Source organism: Terrapene carolina, unplaced genomic scaffold (assembly GCF_002925995.2).
Source record: "Terrapene carolina triunguis isolate 2854851 unplaced genomic scaffold, T_m_triunguis-2.0 Scaffold714, whole genome shotgun sequence".
NCBI classification, from domain to species: Eukaryota; Metazoa; Chordata; order Testudines; family Emydidae; genus Terrapene; species Terrapene triunguis.
In genome coordinates, this window is record NW_020665065.1 from 12,377,719 (window position 1) to 12,397,282 (window position 19,564).

The following is a 19,564-nucleotide window of genomic DNA, read 5'->3' on the forward strand; positions in this document are numbered from 1 at the left end:
ACTTCCTTGCCCCAGCCCTGCCGGGGGGGGGGTACTGCCAGAAAAGTGGGGGGGTCCATGGGGGCTGCTGGAAAAAAAGGGAGGGACCCGCAGGGAGGAGCACTGATACAGGGGCGGCACGTGACCCTCGTCGCCTCCCCATACTGGCGCCTCTGGCTCCTATGTTTCATCAAGGAGTATCAGATGTGAAACAGCAGGAAGCTATTTAAGAAGCCAACTCAAAGAATTTCTCCTACACAAGCATTCAGGTCTTGAGCAGTCCAGGCAAACAATGAACATTGCAACCAAGCTTAAACTTGTTTTTCATAATCATTTAAAAAAAACAAACACTAGCAGCCTATTAAATTTTAAAAACAGCAGAAAATATCCACCTCCCTTTCTATTTCATGTAAGGAGTCTTGAAGTTTCAATCTCCTCAGTGTGATAGATTGGCTTGCTTTGAGCTGCTTAGCTCTTGGAAGTCCCCAAGGCTCTGGGCTGCTGGCCCCGAGCGCCCAGGGTCCCTAGGGACAGCTCTGTCCGCCATTAGGGAATTTTTTCCCGAGGTTATGAACCCAGGGGTTCATAAACCCACTTTGGGACCCACTGGTCTAATTTGTTCTGAACCTCCAGTACAAGGGATTCCACAGCCTGCTAAGGTAACCCGTGCCAGGGCTTAACTATCCTCATAGCTACAGAGTTTGTCCTAATATCCAACTGTGAGGCTTTGGGGCTCAACCCAGACCAGAAAGGGGTTGTGTCACCCCTTGCCCTGCGACTCTGGGTGCCTTAGATGCTATGCTGCTGTGACTCACAGCCCTGACACCAACAGCCTGCATACATAGAATCATAGAATATCAGGGCTGGAAGGGACCACAGGAGGTCATCTAGTCCAACCCCCTGCTCAAAGCAGGACCAATTCCCAACTAAATCATCCCAGCCAGGGCTTTGTCAAGCCGGGCCTTAAAAACCATACAAGCCGGCAGGTCCCACCCTGGCTTCCACCACCCAGTTACTGTTCGCAGAGTCACCCCACAGCATCTGATCCTGAATTTCCTTCAGACCAGCTGCTGTGTGACAGGCTGCTGGGGTTCCCAGAACTCAGTCACCACCTTACCCCTCTCAGCTTCAGCGAGGGAGAGTTTTGCTACTGTTAAATTGTGTGACAGCTCCCTGACACATCAGCTTGTGTGTCTTGCCAGCCAACCCTTCAGAACTCCATCAGTCCAATCCTTGTCTTGCAGGTAATAAACACTGAAGCCTGACTCCCGAGTTCCCCAGAGCCATCTCCCTACCGCCCCAGAAAGCTTATGCTCAAATAAATTTGTTAGTCTCTAAGGTGCCACAGGTACTCCTGTTCTTTTTGCGGATACAGACTAACACTGTTGCTACTCTGAAACCAGTGAGTTATTAGTTTTCCAGTGATGTATTGCATGCCACCTTGTGGGTATATATTGCAACGACAGTGTGTTAGTGAACATGTCAGTCCTGACAAAAGTTGCTGACACAGAGTAGTGAACCTCTGTGTCATACCAACCTAAATCTCCCTTGCTGCAGATTAAACCCATTACTGCTTGTCCTGCTCTTGGTAGACATGGAGAACAGTTGATCGCTGTCCTCTTTATGACAACCTCTAACATATTTGAAGACTGTTATGTCCTCCCTCAGCCTTCTCTTCTCTAGATTAAACATGCCCAGTTCCTTCAACCTTGCGTTCTAGGGCAGGTTTTCTAAACCATTTATCATTTTTGTTGCTCTCCTCTGGACTCTTCAACTTGTTCACACCTTGCTTATAGGGTCGTGCCCAAAACTGGATGCAGTACCCCAGCTGAGGCCTCACCACTGCCGATCAGAGTGAGACAATTACCCCCTATGTCTTACATATGATGACACATCCCAGAGTGACCTTTGCCTTTTTCACAATACCATCACACTGTTGGCTTAGATTCAATCTGTGACCCACTGTAACCCCCAGATCCTTTTCTGCAGTACTGAGCCTACCCTGTTATTCCCCATTTTGTACTGGTGCATTTTGATTTTTTTCCTTCATTTTATGGTCTTTATTATCTTGCAGTTAAAAATAGGATCTAGCTCCCTTGTAAACAGCACTGATCTTTGAGATCCATCAAACTTACTGCTTGGGGAACCGTTGAGTTCTGGGCACCTTCTAATATTCAAGATAGTCTCAAATGTATTAGGGACTTGTGGGTTCTATTGCTCTATTGGGGCCTCTCCTCCTGCTCCCACTGAAGTGATAAAACTTTCTTTGGCTACCCTGTGAGCAGGATTGGGCCCTAAGCACAGTGGTCCACTAGCTGAGTCCAGTCTGTGTGTGCTTTCTGCTAGTCCACTCTGAGGGGAAAAAACACCTCCACCTCCATCCTGCTCACAACCACATCTGGGGATAAGGAAGAGCCACTATCCACACTCCTCCCAGCTTCTGACCCTAAACATGGGGGTGGCATGTTTATACTTGAACTTTTAGTCATGCTGTGACATGACTAACACAATGGCATATTCTGCCCACATGAGAATTTGCAAATTGTTGTTAGTTGTGTTTAACCCTAGACTGCAGTTGAAGAATGCTGGAAGTTGTATAACTTAATATATTTTCTCTTTCAGAGTTGGTAAGTCTTGTATGTCACTGAGATAAAACTAAAGCTTTTTCTTTTGGAGTGGCTGGTTCTTTGGATGGGGAAATGTGCCATTTAATCCTCCTCCTCCCTCTTCTTGCCTTCAGGAACAGTTGTGATACCCAAGCTTGGGTGATGGTTGCTACTGATGTTGACTTGCCCACTGGAATTGGAACAGCTCTTTGGATTCACCTGACCAAAGATGCTGAGTTCAATTTGCCTCCCCATTGAGGTTCAGAGATGACAATGGGGGAAGGAAACACAGTCAAAAGATGAAAAGGGAGAGATACACTGAAGATTAAAAAGAGTTTGAGGTTACCATGTTTTCATTCTGTACCTTTCACAGATGAGGGAAGCAGTTGAATTTGGCTTTTGAAGCTCACAAGAGGTTTCCCTGATAAAGCCAACCTACGTGCTGTGTTGAAAATGCATACCAATTATATTACACTGCACTCTTAAATGTGTCTAGATATTAACAGGAGAGAAGGGGGGACTGGGGCAGAAGTGAAAGTTCTCATACAGAGGTCGTACTTTATGACATAAGAAACAAGGGGTAAAACTTATGAAGTGAATCTTCTCCAGCTGACTAATCAACCATCAACACCTGCAAGGGAGGGATAGCTCAGTGGTTTGAGCCTGCTAAACCCAGGGTTGTGAGTTTAATCCTTGGGGGGGGGCCACTTAGGGATTTGGGGCAAAATCAGTACTTGGTCCTGCTAGTGAAGGCAGGGGGCTGGACTTGATAACCTTTTGGGGTCCCTTCCAGTTCTATGAGATAGGTATATCTCCATATATTATTTATTATTAAGGTCATTGGGTCCATGAAGAATGAATGATCCACGTTTGGTGAGAGATGGAGTGGTTCCCTGGAATGTTTTTGCAGTCCTCACTTTCTTTTTAGGGGCTCCCTAAACAGAGGTTCTAGAGTAACAGGAGTGTCTGACGGGTAGGTCCCCCGGCATCGAGGGCAGCAGCTGCTTTGCAAGAAGGTGATAGTTTGGTTGACACCTTAGATTTCCCCTTCCTCCCCACCCCATTCACTTCATTTCAAGAGCTAAATATGAGCAATAGGGCCAGCTAAGTCAAATCTTTACCTTCATTTTTTAGCTAACAAAGCGTCTTTATTGAATGAGACCATCTCCGCTCTGAAATAATCAGTTATTAGTGATATTAATAACAATGAGTCAGGACTGGATGAAACCCATCTCAGAACAGGATCTGCATTTGATGGTTCCCACACTCATTGTGTGACTTAAGACTTAAGGACAATTTAACAAATGGGGAAATCCTCCTCTTCAGCCAACTTAGTGAGACTGGGGCGGGGGGGGGGAAGGGAGAATGAGAGAAGGACCAACCTATCTCCAGAAAGAGTAATTGGCAAAGGGCCCTTTTTTCTTTCTGTGATCATAACTAGTCCTTATAAAGTGATTTTCATCTGTTGGTCTCAAAATGCCTTGTAAAGGAGGTCAGTGTCATTACCAGTGTCCCCATTACAGATGGGGAAACTGAGGCACAGAGCAATGGTGTGACTTGACCAAGCTCTCTAGAAGAGTCTAGATCAACTGCCTTCTGCTATGCTGTAATTAAATCCTCCTATCCTACTCTGCCAAGTCATAACCACAAGGGATGACCAGATCATCCAATCCAACCTCCTGTGTATCGCAGGCCTTCAACACCACTCAGCCCCTGTGCACTAAACCCAACAATGAAATAGACCAAAGTATTTCAGCCCACAGGAGACTGAACTATTATATGTCAGGCAGAGACTGGGAGGGACTGAAGTGCACCAATGCCTGAGACCCCTGCAAGGGCAGGGAATGGATTGAGAGACTCCCAGATGAACCTGGCGCTGACTGACTGCAGCGCTGAAGCATGAGATTTTAGGGACATCTGACATGAACCAGAAGGGACCCTCAGGGCTCCCGAGCCTTGTCAGCCACCATCACAAGCCACCCCATCATACAATCTCACTCATCAATTTGTTCAGCTTGCTCTTAAAACTAATTAAGGTGTTTGCCCCCACAACTTCTGTTGGGCGGCTATTACAAGACTTAGTCCTCTGGTGATGATTAGAAACCTTCTACTTTCCAGCTTGAATTTTTTTCATGATCGGTTTATCCCTATTTGTTCTTGTGTCCTTTAGCTTAAATAGCTTCACTGTCCCTGGTGTTTACCACCTGATGTAGTTCTAGAGGGCAATCAGATCCCCCCTCAGTCTTCACTGTGCTAAGTTAAACCCACCAAGCTCTTCCAGTCTCCTCTCATAAGAGAGGCCCTCCATTCTCTTGATCATCCTAGTAGCTCTTCTCTGCACTTGTTCCAGCTTGAACTCCTCTTTCTTGAACATGGGTGGCCAGAATTATACAGTTTTCCCTATGAGGTCCTACTAGTACCTCGTACAGTGGCACTAATACTTCCCTATCTCTGCTAGAAATGCCTCGTCTGATAACAGCAAATGCAAACCTAGCCGCATCACATTGGTGGCTCATAGTCATCCTGTGGTCAACGCACACACGTAGGTTGGTCTCTCCTCCTCTCACTCCCAACTGATGAGTCCATACTTATAGCAGAAATTCTTCTGGTTAGACTGTAGGTGCATGACCTTACACTTCGTACTGTTGAATTGTATTCCATTTCTGTCGCACCAGTCTTCAAGCTCATCCAGATCTTCTTGTGTAATATTCTGATCCTCCTCTGTATCATCAGCAAATGTCACGAGCACGCGCCTACTTTTTGTGCCAAGGTCATTAATAAAAGTACTGAATAAGATCGGTCCCAAGACTAGCCCATGAGGAACTCCACTAGTAACCTCCCTTCAGGCTGGAAATTCACCTTTCAGCAAAACCCAGTGTCTTCTCCCCTTTAGCCGGTTTCTTGACCACCTTGCCATTCCTTTATTAATTCCCATCTTCTCTAATTTAGCTAAATTTCCTATGTGCTACCATGTCAAATGCTTTGCTGCAGTCCAAGTATATTAGATCTACTGCATTTCCCAAGTTTCTTACTATTTTACAAGAGGCATGTTTTGCCCCAGGTTTGGACCCTTTAACACCTAAAAGGACATTAGGGATTATTATTTGTGTTGAGATCCTACCCGCAGGGGCGGCTCCAGGCACCAGCGCAACAAGAGCGTGCCTGGGGCAGCAAGCTGCGGGGGGGGCAGCGTGTCAGTCACTGTGAGGGCGGCAGTCAGGCAGCCTTCGGCAGCATGCCTGCGGGAGGTCCGCTGGTCCCGCGGTTTCGGCGGCAATTCGGCAGCAAGTACGCCGAAGCTGCGGGACCGGCAGACCACCCACAGAAACGCCGCCAAATCCGCATGACCACAGACCGCCCGCAGGGATGCCGCCGAAGCCCGCCTGACTGCCGTGCTTGGGGCGGCAAAAAACATAGAGCCGCCCCTGCCTACCCGCAATTGAGGCATTAGAAACTTGTGTAAATAGGCTATTCATTTGCACTCTCGATCGCTCTTCCCCCTACAGGAATGATTTTTGCTTAGTCCTTGTACAAACAGGGCCTTAGCTTGCATGTGAATGATCCTCTGTGATTCCCTCCCCTCTGGCAGATGATCATTGAGCTTTCTAGGGCCTCCCTCCCATTAGGAGAAATTAAAACAAACAAACAAAATCCTACTGTTGGTTCCCAGTGATGCCACTGAACAGGTCTTAGGGAAAGCAGACAAGGCGCCTGCGACCACTGTCAACACATCTCACGTAACCTAGCTCAGACCAGTTCGAAGTGACACAGTGTGTCCAGGGCGATCAATGTTGCTGCTTCTGGTGGGAAATTTTCTCAGAATTTTCCTCATGTAGACAGGGCGGAGTGATACAATCCGCCGCCAGACAGTCCCAACGCCGTCAATTCATTACCTTGGCCCCTGGTATCTTTGGCTAAGGATACCATATTAGCACCCTTTTAGCAGGTTGGGCTTAGATATGGTTTTTTTTTCTGGCAAGGTGCTAAAACGGCTTCCCTGGACAAAGGTCCTGTCTGCTTTAGGAAATTGACCCGTTGCTGACAGTGGATGCTCCCCCTGCACTGGCGATGAAAAGTTTAACTGCTAGTGCAGACAAGACCCAAGCATCTCCAGCGCCACTGTTGAAACCTGATCAAGACTTGGTGAAACCAAGCAATCTGCTCTTCATGGAGTGGAGAGAAGAGGTCCTTTTTAGCTGTCACGGAGCACTGCATGTATTGGCCCAGTGCAGCTGTATTTTCAGGTGATTGCCCTCTGTGCCAGGGGAGTAGCTGGCTTCACATGATCCGTAAGGAGGACAGAAACATGTACAGGGATAAAAGAATTTTGTAATGGGTATTTTGGCTATACGTGCAACATGTGTCATGCCCTGATATTATAAGCTTTAACACACATGCAATGCTTTTTATCTTCAAAACACTGTACAAACACTAAGTAATGAATCCTTACCACAGCCCCAGGGGGAAGGAATTCCCACCATACAGATAAAAATAATAAATGACTTCTTTTCTAATGGGTAAACTGAATCAGAGCTCTTAAGTCACTGACCTATGGTCATAAAGTGATAGAGCCAAGGGGGTGGATTGATTTAAATCACCTTTTTGATCATGATTTAAATCAGGAAACCTTGGTTTAAGGCTTTGATTTTAATCTTGTTTTGCATTTGTACTTTTTGGTTCTTTTCCTAAAGAAAGGTTGTTTGTTATGGGTTGGTCATTCTTTTTGCTAAGCAGGAGGATCTACTATATTTATGTAAGTAGAATGTCAGGGTTGGAAGGGACCTCAGGAGGTCATCTAGTCCAACCCCCTGCTCAAAGCAGGACCAATCCCCAGACAGATTTTTACCCCAGATCCCTAAATGGCCCCGTAGACGTGCCCTTCGTTGCTCGTTGCACAAATTCGTGGGAGACCACTCTTTCAAACACCAGTGTCCTTTTATTGCCTTGTATTTTCCCACCACCACTTGTATACAGCTTTATACAGTTCACTACCAGGCAGGTAGCCCCTTAGGAGAACAGCTTGCTGGGAGCAACAGGTCCTCACTTTCCTGTTCCTCCCTTCCTGCTAGCTTTATAGGCCTTCCCCCATCGAGCTCACAGGTGTCTCTCCTTTAGGGCTTTCATCAGCCACAGCCTGTCAGCTCCAATCTCTTCCCCTTATTGGGAGCTGAGCTAGCAGGCCCTGAGCTAACAGGGGCTGAGTCAGTGCCTTTTGGCCAGCACCCTGTTACAGGCCCCCTTAAGGATTGAATTTATAACCCTGGGGTTAGCAGGCCAATGCTCAAACCACTGAGCTATCCCTCCCCCCTGCTCATTATCTGGGCAGGGATCTTCACCCCACATTTTGACTGCAGTATTTAAGCAAAAGACCCATGCTTGCCAGTGAAAACAGAAATGGCCCCTGACAAAGTTATTTTCCTAAGAAGTCACTCAAAACTGCTTTCATAATCTTTTTGGTAATTCCACGGAAGCCTGCGGTCAGCCCTTGGAAGTATCTCTGCTGTTTTTAAAACGTCTGTCTTCATCTGCATTGCAAACATTTCATGATTCAGGGTCTGGCATGAGACATTCCATCCCAGGGCAGCAGAGGAGGAGTGGACATTATGCAAGAAAATGGCTTGCGGACCCACCGGACTGTGCTGGAGGGATCCTGCAGGAGCAGTGTCTAGCCTTCCTTAATCAGAATGTGAGGGGCTGCTACATGGCCCTCAGGATAAAGGGGAAAAAGAAGTACCAGGGGGTAGTCTCCAGAAAACCCACCTTGGAATGTGGGAAATTACATACATTTTGGCTATTTGCATATAATGGACAATGGTCCAATATATAGTCAAATCAAGAAAGCACATGAAATATCACTTAATTATATTGGTACTAGAATTTTGATTTAGCCTAACCCCCATTAAAAAAAATAAAAAGGTAGACTTCTCAGCACTACCCTCCCTGATGCTCTCTAATAGGCACAGTGATGCAGTGGGCAGGCCAAGGGGCTGGGAGTCAGGAAGTCTGGGTTCTACACCTGGTTCTGTCATTGGCTTGCTCACCTCTCTGTGCCTCAGTTTCCCCACTTATAAAATGGGGGTAATAATGCTAAATCACCGAAGTAAAATGCTTTGAGATCCACAGGTGAAAAGTACGGTGTGAGAGCAAAGTATTATTGTTAACCCGAAACTTATCCTTCTGCACAAACACACCCATGATCTATAAAACTGATTGGATTAGAAAAGCCAGAAAGGTGACTCCTTAACTAGCATTTTCTGAGCTGCAGTGAGGATATGAATTTGTATCGTGTTACGTCTCTCTCTCGTTCTTCCATGCATAAGTTCTCACAAAAGGATAGTAAAAATTAGAGCTGTTTGGAATTGTTTCTTTCTCCGAAGAAAAATTTGACGACAAATGGGAAAAAAAAATAATTTTCGTCAATTTTTGTGTGTGGAAAATTTTGATTTTTCCTCAAAAATGGTTGTTTGTTTGTTTGTTTTGTTTTTTTGCCAGATACTTTTTGATTTTTAGTTATCTGACAACAAAAAAATCAAACGTTTTTGAGGAAAGCAGTCACTTTCTATGAACATTTTAGTTCAGTTGAAAACTCAATTTTCTGCACAAAATAAGTCTCGATGGAAAATGTTTGACCAGCCCTTGTGGAAATGTAACCTAAAGGCAGTACTTGTGCTAGAATTGCTTCAGAACAGGGTCTGAGAGTGGTACTTAGAGGGCTGAGGGTGGCTAAGAAATAAGGTATGATGAATTCTGCCCTCTGATATGGGACTGCACTTTCCATTGATGTTGACGGAAGACTGGCTTCTATTTTTGCTTGGAAGGCCGACGTTTAAACACGGGCCTTGATTTCGTTTGAGGAGCCAGTGCTTTCAGTCTACAGCTTTGGAAATGTCTGAGTCGATTAGAGACATTGGTTTAATATCTAGGGCTGTTAGCACCAACAAATCTTTGCTCTGTCCCTCTGGCAGAAGTGGCAGTGCCTCAGTAGGTTTCTGTACCGTGTTTCAAATTATACAGACCAAGGGGCTTGGGCTTTAAAACCTAGACCAGTGATACTCGGACTGAGGCTCACGATCTGCAAGCGGCTCTTTTCTGTGTCTCTTGCGACTTTTTGCCGCACGAGATATTAAAACACTGTGTGATTTAATTATTAACCAGTCAGGAGGCGTTTGCTATGTTAACCAATTGTAGTTGATAAAATAATACTTGGTCAGTCATTTTGCTGTGAAAATAATACCGGTAGTTAATTATATAATTTCCCGTCATAGTGTTTAAGTATGACTAGTACTATAGTAAATGGAAACAATGGATTAACACAACTGTGGCTCTTTTGGGTAATGCTGATTGCTAATTTGACTCCTGAACCACTGAGTATCACTAACCTCGAAAGATCATTCCTGCCTCCTCTGTTCTTTGGATTCCCCAGAGAATCACTTCCCTTTAAACTGGTTGGGCAAAATAATTCAGCTTCATTGTCTGTTCTCTGTGATCCATCTCTCTTCTGCTCTCTCAAAGCATTGAGGTTTATTTCTAGCAAGGATGGTGTAATTTACACCTTCTTCTGGCCTCTCAGTTTGCTGATGTATAAGAGGGTCTCACTATAAACTGATGTAACACACTCAGGGACAGAAGGTGTGAATTACCTCATTTTAGCTGCCTTTAACCAGGTATACCCATGTGTCACTTTCAACCCCACTATGCATTTGCTCTGATTACGGCCCTGGATCTACATTAAAGGGTTGATTTGATTTTTTTCTTTTTGAAACAAGTTCAGTGTTTTCAACCAGGGTAAATTACACCATCCTTGCTGCCTGTAGACTCACTTTGCCATGTGTAACTCCGACCCCCACCTTCCCCAAGCATTCAGTTCACACATGTACCCAGTTAGTTGGCCTTGTCGTTTTTAACATGCCGCTCTCAACCCCAAACGCCTTCACGCCACTCGCTCCGAGGCCCGCCAGTCGGTTTTGCGAAGAGGATAATAAAGGCGGCAATGCTACTGTGCTGGCCGCAGAGTGGTAATGGTGGGTGGATTGCGTGTTACTATGCTGTGTCATTTTCAGACACAGGTTGCGAGGTTGTGGATGCCAGACAGTGAATAAGCGGTAAACTGGCAGGCCGCTGCCCTCTTGTGGCAAAATGAGGTATTAAGTAATTGAGTCACATTTGTTTGCAGAAGTGCAATAATTTATCGCAGTCGTTATTAGGCAGTGGGCCAGATTCTGCTCTCAGTCAAATCTGGAATAAGTCCATTTTCCAGATTTATGCAATAGTAACTACGAGCCAAATCTGGTCCTGTATGTTCAGTATTTTAAACTTTGTAAAAACCCTCTCATTGAATTAAATGATGAAAAGCTTCTACGTATTTTCCAGAAAATTCAGTGGAAGAAGCGGAGTGTTGCATCAATCATTTAAAGTCACATTGCTCAACTTGATCTGATACTGAACATTCCTTACAGCCCAAAGTCAGATCTCATCGGAGAGCCAGGAAGGAAGCGCTGCACTTGTCAGTGACTTTCCAGAGAATTTACAGAAAAGCTGGCCCAGCGGGACTTAGATATGGCCACTGACTGTGGTTTTTTAAATTTATCTTTTTAAAACTGGGTAGAAAAACTGGGCTTAGTTCTAATCCCCTTCACAGTACAATGTCTTAGTTGAAACAGTCTAGGGTGACCCCTGAGGGACCTTCCCCTTAAACGACTGATTTAATAACGTCATCTCCTGCTGCTTAAATTAGTCTTAGAAGCTAGCTAAGGTGCTTCTGCAGGAGAGGCCAGGAGATCCCCCTTCCTCATTCTGTGACCTCAGACAGCCTCTTGAGTCCCTTTGAAGTGTCAGGATCCTTGGTTCTATTACTGTCTCTAGAAGGTAGTGTGTGCTAATGGTTAGAGAGGTTCTATTGCCAATTCTGCTATTAATTTGCCATTTGACTCCATTCCAGTGGGTGCGTCTACACTGCAATTAGTCACCCGCAGCTGGGTGATTCAGGCTCATGCAGTCCACCCATCTGTGACTCTCCCAGAGCCCAGGTTCCAGCCAGAGCTTGAATGTCTACACTGCAATTAAACGGCCCCTTAGCCCGAGCCCCTTGAGCCCGACTCAGCTGGCATGGGCCACCACGGGTTTTTATTTGCAGTGCAGACGTACCCTTCCAGGCTTTCCTATCATTCTGCTGTGTGATTAGGGCACCAAATCCCTCCCCTGTAGAAAAGAGAGAGAGCTTCAGAGGCTGGGTGTGAGGTTCATGGATGAATGTCGGTAAAGCTCTGCACTGTCGACAGAAGGCATTGTAGAAGGGTGAAGTGTTATGCCAAAGGACTGGGGGAAATTCTCCTGCAGAAGCCAAGGGGATCATAGAAATCATAGAATGTCAGGGTTGGAAGGGACCTCAGGAGGTCATCTAGTCCAATCCCCTGCTCAAAGCAGGGCCAATCCCCAGACAGATTTTTTGCCCCAGATGGCTCCCTCAAGGATTGGGCTCACCACCCTGGGTTTAGCAGGCCAATGCTCAAACTACTGAGCTATCCCTCCTGTTGATCTGCTGTGGATTTCCTGAGGTCCTTGTTACCTGTCGAAACGCCATCAAGAGGCACAGTCTATGGTGGATCTCCTGGTTCCATCTCTTTCTGAGACAAGTTGCTGTTTCAGATGATTTTACACTTTCCACCAGTAGCTGAAAATGGAATTCAGAGAATGGGGCGGGGCGTGAATGGGAGAATGCCAAGTTCAAACGATCTCATCAGAAAACTTGTAGCAGTGAAATTTCCCAGTACGTGCTTCAAATTGCTCTAAGCAAGGTGCTGATGCCACTGAACAGAGGTGCCTTCTGGCTTATCTGCTTCTTGAGACAATTCACAACCGAGTCTTTTTATCTAAGGTCAGAGCAGAGGCTGCTCCTGAAAACCTTTTACGCACAAGAAAAGCTTCACTGAAGACAGTGGGCCTGGGCATGGGAGTAAGGGATTGCAGGCTCTCTCCTTGGGCCACTGATGTCAGTGCAGGCTCTGTCCCCATGTTACCAGCGAAACAACTGAATCACAAGCAGGTCTTTGGGTTGGATTATATCCAGTTAAACAATTGAACACAGATATATATTTTCTACACTGATATATGGGAGAGGAGACTGCTGGACCCAGCAGGAGCTTAACAAAATGGCAGAACTGTAAAAAGGTAGTTTCAAGGAGCCTCGTGAAGGATGGCAGGCACCTGTTGTGTGTGGCCCAGGTCACCAGATGCCTGGAAACAATCCATAAAACTGACTATTAATGTAAAGAGTTAGTTTTATTTATAATGTCCATTCTGGCTGGATATCTACACAGCCCTGACTATGACCCAAAGTCTAGCATACGCCAAGTCTAAAACCTGATATGGATTCCTTAGGGAGTCTACTTTGGTTATTCCAAAATCCTGGTTTGGAGTGGAGAGGGGGTCATTCTAGGACAGTACTGCAGTCCATGTCACGGCCGGCTCCAGGCACCAGCTAAGGAAGCAGGTGTTTGGGGCGGCCAACGGAAAGGGGCGGCACGTTGGGTCTTTAGCGGCAATTCGGTGGCGGGTCCCTCAGTCCCTCTCTTCCTCTTTGACCTGCCACCGAAGACGAAGGGAGGGAGTGAATGGACCAGCACGATAGAGCTGCCGCTGAAGTGCCGCCAGTTGTGGTTTTTTTTTTTTTTTTTTTGCCGCTTGTGGCGGCGGAAAACCTGGAGCCGGCCCTGGTCCGTGCAGTTGCGTTTGTCACCGTAGGCTTTTGAGCACTGAAATGGCAGATGGCCGGGTTGCAATACAGCTTCCCATTCCCACACTCAGCTCGTCTACTCGTTCACAGGAAAGAGCTGCACGAAGATGGGCTTTGCTGTGCTTTGGACTGGGGGCATATTGGATCATTACAAAGTGCTGTACGTTGAATACGGCTGCTTCTGCTACTGAGCTTCAATGCTGTCTTTGGTCTCTTTGATTTTCTAGACGTTGCTTATCTCACCTCAGTCCTGTAATGTGCTAGAGAACTGGCTCTATGACGAAACTTCACAACGCTGCTGCTACCAGTGTCCCTCAGGTCAGTATCTTTGTAACTCGGGAACAATTGACAGGCAAACGTTCCGGCACATCTTACTGGTGCAAATGCACTAGGCAATGTGTAATGGTGGGGGGAGTTCTTTCTGTTCCCTGCATAAGTGTGCAGTGCGCAGTTTTATGAATGAGCAACAGGTCTGGCTCCAGATCCCCTCCCCTCAAACGTCCCAGTGATCCACAGTATGAAGGGCCTAAGCCCCTGCTCGTTTTTAGGCATTAACAGTTTTGTCAGTGCAGCTTGCAGATATTTAGGCTGGTCTACGCTTAAAATTTAGATCAATGTAGCTACATTGGTTGGGGGGACAATGACAAATCCAACCCTCCCCCCCCACACACACACACCCCGCTCACTGTAGCTATGCAGACCTAACCCTCAGCAGAGAGGTAGCTATGCTGACAGAAGGATCCTTCCATCGACGTTGCTACTGTCGTTGGGGGAGGTGGTGGTCCTACACTGATGCAACAACCCCTTCCTTCCATCAGCGTAGGCAGTGTCTCTATTCCGGGGTTCTGCCAGCATAGCTACAATGGAACAGCCAGGCCAATATCGTCTCCAGGGTGTAAGCATGCCCTGTGGACTTGGTCTGGCAAGGAGCTGTGCCACTAGCCATAAGGCACTCAGCGCCTCATTGGAGGTGCTCAGAGCCTTTGCAGAATCGGGTCCTTAATTTGCATCCCGCTGAATTTTTGCGTGGTCACGTCCACCTGTGCGAAGCACGTGGACAGACGGGGTAAAACGCTGCCATCGTGAATTGCTGGTGTTTTGCACCCACTGCTGCGAGTGACTGCACAAGACTCGGCCCCACGGATTTGCTGCTGCAGGGTTTCAAACTGTCCAGTAAAACTGTGAAGCTCAATTTGCATCCGATCGCAGGCCATAAAAATAGCAAACGGCACCGGGGAAACTCTGTCGCTTTCTTCAGAGTCAAAACAGTTTAGAAAGTGTTCCAGAGGAGAGGGAGGTGGGCAGCTTGTTTTCAGCGCCAGTAGCAGGCCGCTCGGAAGCTAGCCATGACTCATGAAGAGTAACAAGCCTTGTGGTCAGAAACAGGAAATGGCTTAGAGAGACCGAGTCCCGGAAATGCCTGAAGCTAGCCCCATTGGCCAAAATAGTTCAGTGGGCGGGGCATTTTGTGGCATTTCCCTCTTTGTAAAAATGTTTTTCTTTTTTTTTTTCTCAAAAGGAAATTTTTGACATTTATTCGTTCGGCTGATAGCGCGCGGGGGTACTGTGCTTGGCTGCGAGCATTTGCATGAAGTTGGATTGGGTCAATAGCAGGACATCCTGCGCTGTGGCCATGTGATGTCAAGACTATGCCAGGGCTCCTGAGAGACCCACCCCTGTGTGTGGCCAGCCGAGACTTTACAAATTAGGAAGAGGGAGACTGCTTCCAGTAAAACAAGAAATTAGGGATGACGAAGCTGCTTTTACCCAGTTTGGAACCTACTCAAATGCATGGACAGCCATCTGTCTTGTGTCTACACCATCCAAATCCCGCATCTGGGCAGGGGGTTAAACTCGGGACCCTGGCGGTCCCTCCTAACCCTATGGTTCTATGATCCTCAACTGGGGTATGTCAGTGTAGCTTCGTTGCCTTCAAAGGTGCTTCACTGTTTTTATAGCAGCTGCAGATCTGGGAGTTGTTACATTTGATTTGTACCTGAAGGATGTTGGCTTGGTGTTGTGCTTAAGGAAGACTGGGGAGGAGGAGAGAGGAGAAAAGCGGGGGGAAATCTAGGGGGAGAATAGCATTAAAAAAGGATCAGAGAGAGGAATATTCCCTGGACAAATAGATACTATACTACAGGGGTCAGCAACCTTTCAGAAGTGGTGTGCCAAGTCTTCATTTATTCACTCTAATTTAAGGTTTTGCGTGCCAGTAATACATTTTAACGTTTTTTAGAAGGTCTCTTTCTATAAGTCTATAATATATAACTCAACTATTGTTGTATGTAAAGTAAATAAGGTTTTTAAAATGTTTAAGAAGCTTCATTTAAAATTAAATTAAAATGCAGAGCCCCCCGGACCGGTGGCCAGGACCCGGGCAGTGTGAGTGCCACTGAAAATCAGCTCACGTGCCGCCTTCAGCACACGTGCCATAGGTTGCCTGCCCCTGCTCTACCACATAGCAAAAATGACACTAAACGGATATTAAGGTTGCAAAATCAAGCCCTCAAAAGTTAGGAAATGCCAGAATTAAGGTTGTCTGTGCCGTCCTCCCTTAGCTGCTCACCCCAGTCCCCCAGGCTCAGCTCCACGCCTGCATCCCTGAACCTGTCCACTAGACCAGCCCACCATTCCTCCCAGCAGAATCCCAGAGTAGGCCAGCAATGTTTACTCCCTGGGCTGCCGGTCAGCTGATCCACAGCCACACTCCGCCTGCCCTCTGCAGTGCATTATTTCAGCCTCAATTCCTGACACAGCTGGTCGCTAAAGGGAATAGCTATTTTTTTTTAAAAGGACCATGTTGCAGGCACCGGCATCGCAGTGGTTGCCACCCTAGTAAGACTGGTTTCAGAGAGTGGGAGGTGGGAGCCACGTAGCTGGGAGTTGTCTGGTGGCATTTAGTCACCTAAATATAGCACGGATGCTGTCACCTGCACCGCCCACGCTGGGCTTGCCAGAACGTTTAGCGAGTGTGTTGTTTTCCTCCGAGTCGTTAGCCCGGAGGGTTGCGTTATGCAGAAAGAGGTGGGCCGTGTTCCTGGATTCTTTCTCGCCCACCCTGTGCCCCTTTCCCGTGCTGCTGCTGGGATTTCTCATTGTGCATCTGCTGCTGCCACTGTGCCTTCCTCTGTGGTCGTGGTTACCCACCTCCCAGCAACTCCTGGGGTCAAGCTTTCTGCAGCCCTTCTGATCTCCATGGTATAGCCAGGGCCTTTGTTAGCCCGCGTACCCAGCTGCTTAGAATACTGACCTTTTAGAGGTGCCTCTGGCCCAGCCACCCCTGCTTGGCCTCCTTCCACGCCCCAGCACAGCTTTTGAGGGCGCATCTCTGCCCCTTCAAGCTCCCGTTTGCACCAGCATCCCAGAGGTGCTGGCGGCAGTTGAGAGGAAAGCAGATATCTAGGGCAGTAAAACGTTGAGCACCGGCCCTGGGGGTTGCTACCATAGACCTGAAGGAGCCAGCGAGGAGCAATTGTCCGAGGAATCTGCGTGGCAGTGGGGCACTTCCCTGCAGACCTGCCAGCCCCCTCTGTCTTCCCATTTGTAACCTCCCTGCGCAATGATCCCAAGCTCTGCACCCTGGAATAGCATTACGGCAGCCCGGGTGACCGGTGCAGAGAGCAGATCCATCCTAGTATTGTGTGGGAGGTGACCGCATGGACTGAGGAGCCTTCGGCCGTATAACAGGGTGACTGTCCCCTAAAGGGTAGTAAGCACTAGTGGTCAGTCAACACCTGTTCTGTGGTGTGTCTCTTTAAGTCCTTGGACTTTTTAAGAGCAGATGAAGACCCAGGAAAGGCAGAGCTAGGTACTGGGGGAGAGGAAGATGGCCCCAGAGGGGATAGTTAAGGCTTGGGGAAAACCCAGGCTGCTGTTTCTTTAAGGGCCTGGGATCAGGAGCTTTGTGGAGTGGGCGGGGCAGGACTCCTCTCTCAGCCAATCAGGACAAGCTCTGGGAGGGAAATATATATATATACACACACACACACACACACACACACTCTATCCTCCCTCAAAAGGAGTGGAGCCAGTGGCTGGGGGAGATCTGCAGGGGAATGCTCCTAGGGGGAGAGTGAAGGACTGACTGGGGCAAAGAGCCAGCTGGTGGAAGAAGCTAGCTGAGGCTCAACACCCCCAGCTCCAAGGAGGAGAGCCGGGGGCTGGAGCAGAAAGCAGCCTGCAGCGGAGTAGAAGATGACTCCAGCCAGGTAGGGGCTGGGCAGGATGAAATTTGGACTCTGAGCACTTTATTTTGATGGGAACCATTTATGATGATAATCCAGGGTATTATTGGAAGAGAAGAGCCTATTTGAAAGGGAAACTGAGGCTTGGCACGTCTGAGCGACGCTTGGCCAGTAGAGGGCGCTGCCGGGCAGGCACAGCATTTGACAGGATGATTCTCTCCCTCTGCTTCTCTCAGAGCCCTTGGTAAGAGGCTTCTTACTTATTGTGCTTTCTCTCTTTCAGGCTACCATAAACGGAAAGAGTGTCCCACAGTTCCAGACCGGGACTGCGGGCAGTGTGAGCCCGAGCACTTCCTGAACAGGGAGCAAGGGAAGCCACGCTGCGAGGCCTGCGTGTCGTGCAAGCCAGGTATCTGTTTTGCTTATCCCCTGCACTTGCATCATGCCGAGACCTTCTCTGGGTTTGAGCTGGGCCAGTTTCATTGTGTCTTGATTTCCTGCCTTTCCACTACCTGTCTGGACTGGCGAGGGAAGCTGTCTTATCTTAGTCCTTGATCCTCCAGCTGCAGCACAGGGCTGATGAGAGCCGCCTCTCAAGTTAAGGTGCACTGCAGTAAGGTATCCCCATTATGTGAAACTGGTCCCATTTGTATATTTGGGTGGGTAGCTCAATAGGACATCCAAAGGCTGCATTTAGGGTCAGTGGTAGAATTTGAATCAGGCTCTTGGAGAGTGCACGTCTGGCTATTTTACTTTTCTACTTTGTGCACCTACTTGAGCATCCAAATGCTTGACTTGGATGTTCTGTTCAGTTTTGAAAAGTCGTCCCACCACATGGTATGACGTTAGAGAGAGGAACGAACCACGGAGCTTGGATCTGAATTCAGATTTGCATCTTGGTTCTCCCAAAGTCTGGATCTGGGGTTCTGGTGCGGACCCATCTCTTGTGTTTTTTCACCCCAGTGGATCCCAAAGAGTTTTGCAGACGCAGAATTGAAGTGCAAGCCTTACTGGGATTGCAGCTACCTCTGGGGGGATGCACAGAGATGTTTAACAATGCACAACATTACCCACCAGGTTAGAACAGGGAGGCTAGCATGTTTAAGAGAAGCTACCAGGAAAATTTAGGAGGACGGAACACAATTGCCTGAGCTAAAATTTGGCTCAGGCAGGAGAGTTAACACCCCGATCTTGCAAATGTGCAGTGAGCTCTTGACAGCCCACAAGTGGTTGGGATCCCAGTAATAACATTTCATTCAGAACGGCATTTCCAGCAGCAGAATGGCCCCCTGTGCTGGCTCAGTACTTAGAGAGGGGAATGCCACCTACCACCTCACTGCGCCACTTCCTGCAGGACCTGGGATTTCCCCAGAGGTCTCTCATTCAGCTGTTGACCAAGGCTGATCCCTGCTTGGTTGATCAGACTCCAGCCCATTGGTCCGCAGACTTCTCCTGCTCTTGTGACTTGAGTTGTCGCTGAACAGAACACTCATTATCCTTTCCAACTCTTCTCCTCTCCCTGCAACTCCTCCATGCTAATTTTCTCTCACTCCCCCTTTCAGAATACGACCTTGTGGAGAAAGTCCCTTGCTCCTTCAATTCCAGAAGGGTGTGTGAGTGCCGAGCAGGGCTGTTTTGTAAGGTTGCCGTTCTGAACAGCTGTGCGCGATGCATTTCCCACACTGTCTGCAAGCCAGGATTTGGAGTCCTAGTCAGAGGTAAGCATCCCACCCATGCCAGCCAGTCTCCTCTGGCTTTGGCCACGGGGCGGTGCTGGCGACACGGCTCACTCTGTCGCGTACGGCTTGACGATCACTTTTTTTTTTTTCTTTCCTGCAGGCACCTCAGAAGTTGATGTCTCCTGCCAAGAATGCCCTTCGGGGACCTTCTCTGAGCGGCACTCCAGCACCGAACTCTGCAAGCCCCACACGGAGTAAGCCCAGATTTCTGACCGGCTGTCTAGAGCTAGAGCTGGAGCTGGCTGGGGGAGGGATAGCTCAGTGGTTTGAGCATTGGCCTGCTAAACCCAGGGCTGTGAGTTCAATCTTTGAGGGGGCAGT

At 47.8% G+C, this 19,564-nt stretch overlaps 1 protein-coding gene across 1 annotated transcript in view; it reads left to right on the forward strand.

Moving 5' to 3' along the window:
* The window catches only part of LOC112122560 (tumor necrosis factor receptor superfamily member 8-like), a 65,817-nt gene that overhangs the window by 19,366 nt on the left and 26,887 nt on the right, over nucleotides 1-19,564 (forward strand). The window contains exons 2-6 of the mRNA XM_029913567.1: nucleotides 2,602-2,606; nucleotides 13,545-13,635; nucleotides 17,788-17,913; nucleotides 19,067-19,222; nucleotides 19,344-19,437. Coding sequence (XP_029769427.1) covers nucleotides 2,602-2,606; nucleotides 13,545-13,635; nucleotides 17,788-17,913; nucleotides 19,067-19,222; nucleotides 19,344-19,437 — 472 coding nt within the window. The remainder of the gene's footprint in view (nucleotides 1-2,601; nucleotides 2,607-13,544; nucleotides 13,636-17,787; nucleotides 17,914-19,066; nucleotides 19,223-19,343; nucleotides 19,438-19,564) is intronic.